Here is a 13,191-nt window from a genome sequence, read left to right on the forward strand (position 1 = left end):
GAGACTGGAAAGGGGAGTAGGGGAAGAGAGAGGAGAGTAGCAATGAGGCCACCACACTCCACATAGATGGGGCCTCAGAAGCAAACAGAGAGGCACCATCCCCCAGGGACTTGGCCCAACATGCTACTGTCTTGCTGTGTGACCGGGGCCAAATTGCTTAATCTCTCTGGGCTTCCAGTTCTTATAAGCAACAACTCTACAAGGTTCTAGTACCTCAGTCTACAGAGTGAATGCTCAGAATTGGGGTTGCAGTAGGAAGGGCCCTTTTCCATCTCTCTCCATTTTGATCAAATGCAAAATAGAAGTACAAAGTGACTAGCTTTCCACTCTCCCACCATCACCAGGAAAACTGACATGTTGACATTCCGAGCAGGGCTCACAAACTCACATTCCTGCAGGGTCAGGTGGATGACTAAGTGAGGACAGTGTGGGTAAGCGTAAGGCAATAATAGTGAGTGGGGTGGGCTGGGGTGACCTGGAGAGCATACGCCCCATGTAAAGGGGCAGCTTCTCCTCAGCTTTCGCTGCCTGCTGCCATGTGGCAATGCGAGTTAGGCACGGACACATCTCCTCACCGTCAAGAGAGGCCAGAAACCTGCATTTTTAAGTAAAATTTTTACCTTTTTAGATGTTTAAAAAAAATATGAACTTTTAAATAACACTGTGGCCGTCCAAAAAAATTATCCGCAGGCTGGGGTTCTGCCCAGGGCTGCACGCGGTTTGCAACCTCCACCGAGGCAGACTATGGGACTCGGGCCTTTGCCCTTTCTGAGGCCGCGTCCTGGTCCCTGAGTCGGGCATAGTAACCCCTCCGTGGGATGAGACAGCTCAGGGCTTATGAAGCACCTCCACGGTGCCTGGCACAGTCCCGTCCCAGCCCCGGGGCTTGCTCTGGCGTTGTCACAGCAGGCAGACCTGGGGAGAGCTGAAAGGAGGTGCAGTGGGAGGCTGGGGCCAGGGCTCAGGGCAGGCAAGGGCTTCCGCACCTAGAGGGCCCAAGGCTGGGAGTCAGGAGTGAGAGGACAGCACGGCCAGGCTGAATCCCAAAACACACTGACGTCCTGGGAAGCCCAGTGGGGTGGAGACCAGGGAGGACAGAAAGCAAGAGCTGCTTGGGTACCACCCAACATCATCCTCTCAGACTCTCGGGGACGTGCATCCCAACAAGAGAGAGCAGCATTACCAAGGTTCAATGTCATTGTCACCTTTTACCACCACCACCACGTAAAGAGCACTGGCTGTGCACCAAGCACTCTACGAGCTGGTCCCACCTGGGCCTTACAACAAGCCTATGAAGCAGGCATTACTATCATCCCTAATCTGGAAAGGAAGCGGAGAGCTTGGTTTGCTTGCCTTCAATGGAAACATTCGTCGAGTGCGTTCTCTGTGCTAAGCACTTCACGTGCATTATTTCACATGGCTCGTCTCCAGAGATGGCCCCTCCACAAGCCATACCTCCTGGGGTCCATGCTTTTTACAGCCCCTTCCCCTTGAATCCAGCCCCATCCCTGCTCTTGACCAACTGAATGTAGCAGAAGTGACACTCTGTGACTTCTGAGGCAGGGTCGTAAACTAAACTTGTGGTGTCCGCTTTGATCTCTTGGAACGCGTGCTCCCCACAGGGACCCAGCCACCGGGCTCACGCAGCCGCTCCTGCTGACAGCCCTAGCTAAGTGCCCGGCCACTAGCCAGCGCCGACTGCCAGTGCTGTGCGAGGCCATCTCGGATGCCCAGCTGGCCATGACCAAGGTGACTCCAGCCCCAGCCGACATCCGACTGAAGCGTCCTGGGAGGCCCTAAGACGGGACCACCCAGCTGAGCGCAGTCAACCTACTGAACATGAGAGATAATCATGTTTTTACTTTAAGGCACTAAATTTTGGGGTGATGTGTTATATGTCAACGGAGGACTGGAAGATCACTCACGAGAGCCGGTGGGGTAGCAGTCAGGCTCCCCCCTCGACAGCTGAGGAGACCGAGGCACAGGCAGGGGAGGTCACTTGGCCGAGTCCACCGCTGGTGAGGGGCAGCGTCAGGACGTGCTCCCCAGCTGTCTGATTCCAGGGCCCCTCAGCCACCCCTCCACACTGCCCACAGCAGCCCAGAAGTGCACGTCGGGGAGGTTTGAGCTGGGCTGTCAGCCTCCTAAGGGTGGAACCGTCCCCTTCCGGTGCAGGTGCCCTCCTGGAGGCCGGGCCAGCATCGGTCAAGCTCCTCAGAAGCCCTGACCCCCATGCACCGGCAGCCTGTTCTTCTCTGCTGGGCCCGAGACAGAGCTGGCACTGTCTGGCCTCGGAGCTGGTCTCCTCTCCAGGGCCTGGGTGCGTCAGGGGCGGCTCTGGGGCCAGAATTTTGACAAATGGCCTCACAGATATTAAACAAAAGAGATGACACTGCCCAGCCCTGGCGAGGCCCCAAATGCAGAGGATGAAAAATGGGGTGATTGATGTTGTAGGCCTCAGTGACAAGGAGAAATGCATCAGCCCTAAGAGGGCCGTACACTGGGCCCTGGCCTTAAATAAGTCAAATGGGAGCTTGGTGCCCCGGGGAGGCCGGCCCTGAGCGGGCAGGGGAGCAGAGGAGCCAGGGAGCAGGCGTGGCTTCCAGGGAAAAAAGATTCCCGCGGCCCACACCAGCTCTAGACGCTGAGTGCCAAGGTAGAGAGCCGGGGGCTTCTGGACAGAGAGGTCTGTGGGAGGAGAGGGCGAGTGACCCAAACTCTCTGAGCCTGTTTCCACATACGCAACACGGGGTTAACGTACTTGTTCGATTTCACATCAGTAACGGTAACAGTAGAAGAGCCAGTGATCACCGAGCACTTCCGCGTGTCACACAGCGTTACCCCATCATCTCACGGAGGCAGAATACAAAGGTGGGAGCATGAGCTTGCAGCCAGACTGCCTGGGTTCAAATCCCAGCTCTGCCACTCACAGGCTGGATTACCTTGGACTGGTTACTTAAGCTCTCTGTGCCTCGGTTTCGTCTCCACGAAGCGCCCGCCTCATAGCACTGTTGTGATAATGACACACCAGGGCTCAATACATACGGAGAGATTATTACACACATGGTCAACACTCACAGATGTTCGTTCCCATCCTTCTCTAGCTCAGAGTGACCACCTCCCAAGGTCAAGATCTCAGGCAGGAACTGCTGGGCTGGGGGAAGCGTTGGGTCAAAGGGGGTCAGAGCCTCAGCTGATTTCCCTGGGAGGGTTCTACTTAAAGGGATCAGGGACGGTGTTGCCAGGTCAAGGTCCCTTTAAGGCACATGCTTTTGAGCCAAGCAGAGGTAGGGAGGGGCAGAAACGCAGCAGGAGACTCCTTGGTCTGAAATGGGGTCTTCTCAGTCAGAGCCCTTCCTGCTCTGACACCTTCCCCGAGACGCACGATCCCTGCCAAGCCTTTGCACGTGCAGTTCCTCCTGCCCAGCAGACAGTCTTATTCCTGCCTCCGCTCTGCGCTCCCGCAGCTGTCTGTGCCCTCCCCCCATCACAGCACAGTTCAGAGGATCTCTTGTTCCCTTGTCTCAGTCCCGTGACAACACTGTCTTGGCCTCTGCTGTGCCCCTAGCACCTAGGAGAATGGCTGTCCCTGAGCAAGAGCTTGGGAATGAGGTGTTGAATGACCCAGTGGATAAATGGTCCCCACCAGCGGAACTGGACCTGCAAACCCTGCGTAACGGACAACCATGGTTGTTGTCTTTCCAACACCCAGTCCTTCTGGTAACAGCCCACTCCACCCCATCCATCCCCAGTTTTCCTCTCGGGGACCTCTCCTCCTCCTCTCTGTGACCAATGGTTTGGGTGGGGCCAACCCTGCCCTCTGGACCACGTGACTCAGGCCAGACTGAATAGAGCAGTCCAGTCTTCAGGGTCTAAGTCACTGGTGGAGGGATGGTCACGTGACTTAATCTAATCCAGTGAAAGTCATAACCAGGATTTTGGCTGGAAATATTAGAAAGAAGCCCCAGCTCTGCTGGTATTGCTACATTTGTCGGATGAGAGCTTACATTTGTAAGCTGAGAGCTGGGCACGGTGACCATTTTTGCTCTCACTTGGAGGAAAACTGCTTGTGAATGAGGCCAACACAAAGGGAACAGAGACAGGAAAAGGGGAGAGAATGAGTTCCTGATGAACCACCTAATCACCTGGATCCAGCTGTGCCTGAAGCAGATATTGTGGTAGCTCACCCAGCATCCATTCCATCCACTCACCATTTGAGAGTTTTTGGCTCATTCTTCACCCCAGAGGTAGGCCTGGTCAAGCTGAGCCAATGAGTTCATGACATTCCCCCAGCTGTGATGATGATTCAGGAGAGAGAAAATGACCTAAATTGGGTCCATCAGAGAGAGGCTTGGGACTTTAGTCAACGCTGGGGGAAGAGAGGCCCTTTCTCCTTCTATATGTGATGAAAGAAGCACCAGTCTCAGGAGGGACTCTCTCACCACTGGGAGGGATGCCTGCCTAGGGACAGGGTGAATGTGTGGAGTGGGCAATGCTCAGATGATCACAGAGGAAGAGAACTCAGCCCTGATGACGTCAGCAACTCTGGACCAAACGTATCCTGAAGTCCATGCCACAGCTGCACTTTCCATTTACAGGAACAACATATTTCCGTATTGCTTGGACTGATGTGGGTGTATCTTTCTGTTACAACCCAAGGCACCCTAGCTAAACAACCTGCACTTCTCAGTTACCTGAACTAATGCACACCCCTTGTTTACCTAAGCTGGGGATTCTATCACTCACAAGCACAAGAGTCGGACTCATTCTGCCTCTCTTTTGCACACCATGCTCTGAGATGCTGACCCCTGGCTCCCGTAGCCAGGGCCCCTCCGAACCCATCAGACCACCCAGAGCCCTCCAGGGCTCGCCTGCCTTCAGGTCTCCCAGCTCCCGTCTCCACCTTCCCGGCAGCCTCTAAGGCAGGGGTAGGCAAACTCTCGTAAAGGGCCAGACGGTACACATTTCCGGCTCTGTGGGCCGTTCCGTCTGCCGCAGCGCTCAGCTCTGCTGTTGCTGCGTGAAAGCAGCCGTAGACAATACGTAAATGATGAGCGTGGCTGCGTCCCGATGAAACTTTATTCACGGACCCTGGAACTAGAATTTCACGTAATTTTCACATCACAAAATATTCTTCTTCTTTTGATTTATTTTCAAGCATTTAAAAATGTAAAAACCATCCTTAGCTTGAGGGCTACATAAAAACAGGTGGTGGACCAAATTTGGCCCATGAGCCACAGTTTGCCAACCCCAGCTCTCAGGTCTCGAACACCTGTGGACTCCAGGCTACTCCCACCTTCTCTGTCCCCCAACTGGGCCGAGCTGCTGAAGTCCCAGCACGCCTCTGGGCTCTGACGCCTGAAAGTCAAAAGCCACTTACCAGAAGGACCACCCGTAGTCCCAGGAATGCGGTCTCCAGTCTTCAGGGCCGAGGCTCACGGTGACCTGGAACACCTGTGTGTACATCATGTGGGCTACCATTCCCAGGAGGCCTGTGAGGGGAGCAGAGCAAGGTGTCAGGAAGCAAGGGGGGCTTTGTCCACCCGCCACCGGCCTCTCAGCCACCTGCCGGCCTGTCAGTGCACGGACCCCCGGGCAAGGGAGGTCAGCAGGACCAGAGCACAGGAGGCCAGAGGGTGGGGGTTTGCAAAGCCAGCCAAGAAGCTGGAATTGGAGCCAGAGGGCAAAGGGCAGACTCAGAAAAATTTAAGCAAGGGAGACAGAGTGAGAGCTGTGTACGGATGGGCGAACATTTTTCTGTTGAAGACCGGATAAGTAAATATTTTAGGTTTTGTGGGCCATTGGGTTCTGTTGCAACTACTCGACTCTACCGTGGTGCAGAGAAGCCACAGGCGATACGTAAATGGATGAGCGTGGCTGTGTGCCAATAAAACTTTATTCACAAACTCGAGCGTTGGGTGGGATCCAGCCCAGGGGCCAGTTTGTGGTACCTGTGTTAGGAGGTCATTTGGGAGAAGTACCTAGAGAGTTCTTCCCTAGACTAGTGGGTCATGAAATCAACTTCACAGATTGCAGCCAGCATTAAAGAAAAAACAAGAATGGAAGATAAATATCTGATACCACCAAACGTAGCAGAAGTCAATATTGTTCTGTAAAACTTTTCAGTTTTCTGTACGTGTGTGTGTTTATAGTGATTCTAATATGAAACGTTTTTCTGTGGCTCACGGTGAAAAATCTTGGAGCCAACTGGCTGGGAGAGCTTTGATTCCGAGGGATCCGAGCAGGAATCCTCTCACCACATTTTCACCACGTACCCCGGGGCAGGCACTTCACTCGCTGAGCCTCAAATCTTTCAAGCCTAAGATAAGGATTATGCCAGGTAAGATGGAGGGTGAATGAAACGAGGCAAAGATGACTCAGTGCAATCATTGTAGCCACCAGGGTTATTATAAACCTGGGGGCACTTCTCTGTGTGGACTGTGGCATCTGGAGCCCTTGTGGGTGCACAGTGTGGCTCACTGACATGGACCTAACTTTTAAGATGGAATGATGCAGTGTTGATGAGGAGGGAAAGGGTAGACGACGACAAGAAAGGAAACCAATAATGCCTGTACATCTACTGTGTGCCCAGCACTCTGTCAGACTACTTCCCCTCCGTGAATATCTCTTTTAATTGTCACAACTCTCTGAAGTAAGTACGATCATCAGGGCCGTGTACCGTCGTTCAGGTTGCCCACTGCACATCTCCATAGGGCTCCATTCACATCATAGTCTATGTACTTGCCACTCGCTGGAGTTGAAGCAGAACCACACCTGCAAGGCTGAATATGGGAGCCCTGACCATGATTATTCTCATTTCACAGGTGAGAAAATAGAAGCTTGTGGTGGCCAAGTCCATCCCAAGTCACACAGGGAGCAGACGGCTTAGTTGTGACTGGGGCTCAGATCCAAAAGCTCTTCCCATGCTGCCGAGACTGCGCCTGTCCCCTCCTTGTTGCCCCAGTCACCCTTACCCTATTCTTGAGGAAGAGACAAGAGGAAAGTCAGAGGTAAGGAGAGGAGGGGTGGAGATGAGAGAAGACCAAAGGCAAGAGGGAGCGAGGCCCCGCCTCCCGGGACCCAGCCTTGGTGGGTGGGGATGGAAGGGACACTCTGTGTTCCCACAATGTAAATGGTCCACAGCTGGCTCTCTGAGAAAAGCAAGCCCTGATCTGAAGCACCTGCCAGTTTCCATGGTGTACATACTCCCACCAGGGCCAGTTTCAAGCTGCCAACGTGACATGACTGACAGCAGAGCAGAGAAGAGCTGTGCGTGGTGGCGCCCCTGAGCTGAGCCAGCAGGCTCCAGCACCCCTTCGTCTCCTTCTGGTCACTTGATCTGTGGCCCCACTGAGACGGAGAACTTGGGGGTGATAGCCTGCGCATCTGGGCCAGGGTCGGCGTCTCGTGGACACTGCTCACTGCTCTCTGACCTCAGACGAAGGCTACTTTCCAGGGCTGGTGGGAGCACTTAAGCCAGGAAATCCAGGGAGAGGGTGCCCTGACAGACGCTGAGGGCCTCAGGAGCCCCTAAAGACGCCACCTGCCCCAGGCTGTCTCTACCAGGCCTGAGTAGAGCCCAGACCCACCCTCAGCTGCGCCCTGGCAGGTGGTGCCAGAGCCTCTGGTCCTCTCTGCCTCGGCTCAGTCTGCTGGAAGGAGGGGACGAGGGCCGAGCCATACGGGTATCTTATTTTTCTTTCCTTGGCACAATTCTCGGTGAACCTGCCAAGAGGTACATAGCGGATATACCTTATTCTTTGGAACTGACGTAAAGGGCTCCTTGATAACGATTTATCCAATCAACTGGTGGTATTTATTTCCAAATTTTTGCCCTGTAAGCAACCCTGCAATGAACACTCTTCTACAAGACTCTCGGTACAGACGAGCAAGTATTTCTCCAGCGCGACGAACAGGAATTACCGGGTCACAAAGCACGTGCATTTTAAACCTGAGTCAGTGTCGGTGGATCGTTCTCTTAAGTGACAGTACCATTTTGTACTTCTGCCAGCTGTCTGAGTGCTACCCACCCAAAGCCTCACCAATACTTGATATTATAAGACATTAAAAATTTTGCCCATTGCATGCTGAAAAATGACACCTCAACGTAGTTTTAGGTTTTATATTTCCCTTATTTCTAGTGAGCTTGGGCATTTTTCATGTGTCTATTAACCACTTCTGTTTCTTCTTCTACGAATAGGCCTGTCTGTGTCCTTTGTCAATTTTTTTTCTGATCTTTTTCTTTATCAGTTGGTAGGAATCATTTTATGCGTTCTGGATACTAATCCTGCCTGTTGCATAGACTACAAATAGTTTACTATTTTTTTCCCATGTACAAAACATCTTTTTAAAAAAAATTAGTCTAATTAATAGACTATTTTTTAGAGCAGTTTCAAGTTTACAGAAAAATTAAGTGGAAATTACCAAGAGTTCCCATATGCCCCTGTCTCCACCCCCACCGCTTCTCCTATGATTAAGCTCTCTAATTGGTGTGGTGCATTTGTTACAACTGATAAACCAATCCTGAGACATTATTATTATCTCAATCCATACCTTACATTAGGGCTTACTCTTTGTGTTGCATATTCTATGGGTTTTGACAAATGTATAGAGACAAGTATCCACCATTCATGTGTCGAATAGTTTCATGGCCCTAAAAATCCCGTGTTCCCCTATTCATCACTCCCCCCCCCCCCCCCCCCCATGCCCGATCCCCTGGCAACCACTGATCCTTTTACTGTCTCCATAGTTTTGCCTTTTCCAGAATGTCAGAGTTGGAAGCATATAGTCTGTAGCCTTTTCACACTGGCTTCTCTCACTAAGCCATAGGCACTCGAGGTTCCTCCTTGTCTTTTCAAGGCTTGACAGCTCACTCTTTTTAGCGCTGAATAATATTTCATGGTCTAGATGGACCACAGGTCATTCATCTGTGGTCCATTCACCTATTGAAGGACATCTTGGTTGCTTCCAAATTTCGGCAATTATGACTGAAGCTGCTTTTGTTAAATATTTTGATATTTGATATAGCCAAATTTAACAGTCTTTTCCTTTTTAGTTTTTGCTTCCTGTGTCTACTTTAAGAAGAGCAACACCATAAACACAGTCTCTGTATTTTTCTAACACACCTATAGACGTTCATGTTAATTCATCTGGAATTTATCTTGGTGAATAGGGTGCCGTAAGGACCTAACTTAATTTTTTTAAGTGAGTAGCTAAGTGCTTTGAGCTCTCATGGACTGGTCCATCCTTCCCCCCGATTTTAAATGGCACTTTTGTACCACAATCCAAGCCCCACATACACACGAGTCTATTTCCTAATGTCATTCTGTCCCACTGTTCTGTCTCTGTGCCAATGCCACCCTGTTTCAGGCACTATAACTTACAGCAGAGTCTGTTAGATGGAGGGGCGAGTCGCCCCTCCTACTGCCCGGTGCTCACGCCCTCTGGAATTGCTGCCCGACCCTGGAGCCTGGCCCTCCCTCAGCCCCTGCCAGTCCTTGCTCTCCAAACCCTCGGCGGTTGCGCCTTCTTCAGTTTCTTCCTGGTGGTGTCAGCCTAGGTGCTCTCTGAGCTATCTGATCTCTCGGGGCCTTGGTTTTCTCATCTATAAAATGCAGATGCTAGTAGACACAGGCAATTACAATGAACGTCCACCAAGAAGGAAAACATTCATGAGAATGACCCCTCCTTACATTAGGACAGTGGGGACTTAGCATTTTAATACAAAACTCTCCAGCTAGATCCAGAAGCCGGATCCAGCCTGTTGGCAGAATATTAATTTTCTGAATTGTAGTTTAGAAGACCATTGCTTTCTCAATTGAATTCCACTTATTCTCAAACATGAAGGCCTTTAAGAAAATTCAGTAAGTGAAAATTACAATTCACGTAAAGGTAGGTTGGTGAGATTCTCTGTGTTTATATTTTTTTTTAAAGATTGGCACCTAAGCTAACAACTGCTGCCAATCTTTTTTTTCCCCTTTTCTCCCCAAAGCCCCCCATTACATAGTTGTATATTCTAGTTGTGGGTCCTTCTAGTGGTGGCATGTGGGACGCTGCCTCAGCATGGCCTGATGAGCGGTGCCATGCCTGCGCCCAGGATCTGAACCAGCAAAACCCTGGGCCGCCGAGATGGAACGTGAGAACTTAACCACTTGCCACGGGGCCGGCCCCTCTGATCCCATTTTAAAGATTCTGCTTCAAACATCTGCCCCTGGCCCGTGATTCTGGAAACACAAGGTTCTGTACAGCAAGGTCGCCGGCAGCACCTGCCACACAAGCCCTCGGCAGAAGGAACCGTTTCCAACCATCTGAGTTAAGAAGTGACTTTCAGCTGAGCTGCTCACCTCCTAGATTAGCAGCAAATAAACAAACGAGGCTTTAACTCACAGCTGTGGATGTCTTGTTGGTTTCTGGAATCTCCTGACTCCTGACACCATAAATGGAATTCCCAGTCCGCGTGGTGAGGCAGCCGTGGCTTCTCCTGCCCCTGGGGGACCTTGGGGAGCATGGGGCTGGGGGATGTCGGCCGAGGGCTCAGAGCCTCCTGGGTGTGGTGCCAACCAGAACCCGGAGCAGGAAGGGCAGCAGTGACCCCCATTCCTGCCCTCTGCTGCTCCCCCTAAGGAAGCCAGATTCTGTTGTCAAGTCCAGAGGGGCTGGTGTGTGGCCAGAATTAAGAGACAATGTCGGGAGGGTCAGAAGGGGATCCCAGAGTAAAGAAGGGGAGAAGCAAAGTGAGACAGAGGGTCCAGTTTCCAGCTCTGTCACTTACCAGCTGTGTGACCTCGGGGAGGTAACCTCACCTTTCTGTGCCTCAGTGTCCTCAACTGTAACATGGGGATAACAACAGTACCTACCTTATACATGGGTATGAGGGTCAAGTGGCTTATTCTCGTAAAATACTTAGAACAGTGCTTTACAGGCACACAGTAAGCCCTGTGTAAGCGTTTCTTGAGTGAGTGAAGGCACGAATGCACGAGACTCCTGTAGAGGCCCGCTGGACAGTACACTAGTCAAGGGCTAGGGCTGTTTTGCTCTCCACTGAATCGCCAGCACCTCGCCCAGGGCCTGGCACACACTACAGATTCCCTATGTGTTTGTTGAAAGAACAGACGGCCGCTGATTGCAGGTGCTTGGGGTGTTAGGCTGCCCGGCGTAAAGGTCTCGGGTCTGGGATATGGGAATGAGCGAGGACAGGGCCAGATCTGAACCCTTTGGAGAGTAAATTGTCTACGTGAGCAAATGTCAGAGTCATCATCCATTTATTTATCATTCATCAATTCAATCGGTCAAGGAATATTTATTGAATGATTTTCAGATGCCAGACATTGATCCCGAGGCCGTGGGGGAGACTGGAACAGACCACAGATGCCCTGCTCTCAAGGGTCTCAGGTTCTGGTGGAGAGATCCAGACAATGAGCACACAAGTTAACAAGAATTGTCAGGGAGGGGGCCGGCCCCGTGGCCGAGTGGTTAAGTTCGTGTGCTCTGCTTCGGCGGCCCAGGGTTTCACTGGTTCAGATCCTGGATGCGGACATGGCACCGCTCATCAGGGCATGCTGGGGCGGCGTCCCACATAGAAGAACTAGAATGACGTACAACTAGGATATACAACTATGTCCTGGGGTTTTGGGAGGAAAAAAAAAAGAATTGTCAGGGAGTGGAAAGTGCCATGCTGAAAGCAAACTAGAGCTGAGGGACAGAGCACCGAGGGGCCCCTCAGAATGGGTGGTTGGGAGGGGCTCTCTGAGGAGGTGACTCTTCAGCAGAGGCTTGAATGGGGAGCTGGAGGCCACCACACGGAGGGCTGGGGAAGGGCATTCCAGACAGAGGGCACGGCCAGGGCAAAGCCTTGCAGGCAGGACCAAGCCTGACCTGTCGGGGGAGGGGAGAGAAGGTTCCGGCAGAGTGAAAAAGGGGAGGGGTGTTTGGAGACAGGTCAGGAAGGCGGGCAGGGGTCAGGCCATCCAGGAGCTGGAGGTCGTGGTGAGGAGCGTGGCTCTGACTCTAAGGGCAATGGGAAGCCGGGAGAGGGTTTACGCGGGGGACTAGTTGACGTTTTAAGCTCATTCTGGTTACTGTGTGCAGGCAGCCGTGGGCCGGGCAGCTGAGAGCCCGTTCCAGGCTGAGCTGTGTGGACTGAGCCGTCGGCAGCTCCCGGGCAGGTTTTGAAGGTGGAGTCGACAAACCTGCTGATGGGCTGGACGCAGGGGTCTAGGTCACCTCAAGGTTTTGGTTTGAGCAACTGGGCGGATGAGGGAGCCATTTACTAAGGTGAAGAAGATGAAGGGAGGAAGACGTTTGGGGTGAGTGGAACCCCATTTGGGCCACATTTGTTTGAAGCGCCTATTTTATGCCCAAGCAGAGATAGCAAGCCAGCAGTTGAGTGCACAAGTCTGAGGTTCAGGGAACAGTTAGAGCTGGAGGTTTGAATGCGTGAGTCGGGCACACAGACATGGGCCTGGAAAGACCACCCAGGAGAGATGCAGGGAGAGAAGAGAAGGGCCCGGATGGACCAATGTCCAGTGCAGAGCAGAGTAGGAGGGGCCAACAAAGGAGGCCGAGGAGGAGAGGCCGGGGCAGCAGGGCGAAAACCAGAGTGTGGCATCGCCAAGGTGAGGTGGGACACAGGTCAAGGAGTGGGGAGCAGCCCGTTAGGTCAAAGATGAAGGCAGAGGAGAGAGCGCTGGATTTGCCAACATGCGCGCCTTTGGGGACAGATGTTCAACTGCAATAGGTTGAGAAGAGGAGAGAAAATAGCCAAGTAATGATAGAGAAGGCCTCAAAACTTGCTGCTGCATGGAGAAGCAGAAAAATGGGGTGATGGCTGGAGAGGGCCTGGGGTGCCAGGAGGGGTCTTGAAGGGGCGAGATATGCACCGTTCCTGTGCTTCCTCAGTGATCAGGAAGACAGGGAGAGACTGACGTGCAGAGGAGCCAGGGGGCAATTGTAGAAACAGGAGAGGAGGTGGGAAGGGTGGGGGAGGTTCTAGAAGACAGTGTTGGCTTCCGATGGGAGCTGGGAAGCCTGGCCCAACGACGGAGCAGGGAGGGAGTGTGAGCACAGACCACAGTCCTGGGGCAGCTTGGCTTCTCCCCCTCCACGGAGCGAGGGAGACAGCGATGGGGATGTGGGAGGGGAGGTTTGAGGAGGGAGCGCAGGCGTGAAGTCCTTTCGCAGAGTGGGAAAGCA

The 13,191-nt window shown here is 52.5% G+C and overlaps 1 protein-coding gene across 1 annotated transcript in view; it reads right to left on the reverse strand.

The window, feature by feature from the left end:
• Positions 1-13,191, reverse strand: part of GSG1L (GSG1 like) — a 132,428-nt gene that overhangs the window by 34,790 nt on the left and 84,447 nt on the right. Inside the window, exon 3 of the mRNA XM_046667578.1 lies at positions 5,381-5,492. Within this exon, the coding sequence (XP_046523534.1) occupies positions 5,381-5,492 (112 nt within the window). The remainder of the gene's footprint in view (positions 1-5,380; positions 5,493-13,191) is intronic.

The sequence above is a fragment of the Equus quagga genome, chromosome 7, assembly GCF_021613505.1.
Source record: "Equus quagga isolate Etosha38 chromosome 7, UCLA_HA_Equagga_1.0, whole genome shotgun sequence".
NCBI lineage: Eukaryota > Metazoa > Chordata > Mammalia > Perissodactyla > Equidae > Equus > Equus quagga.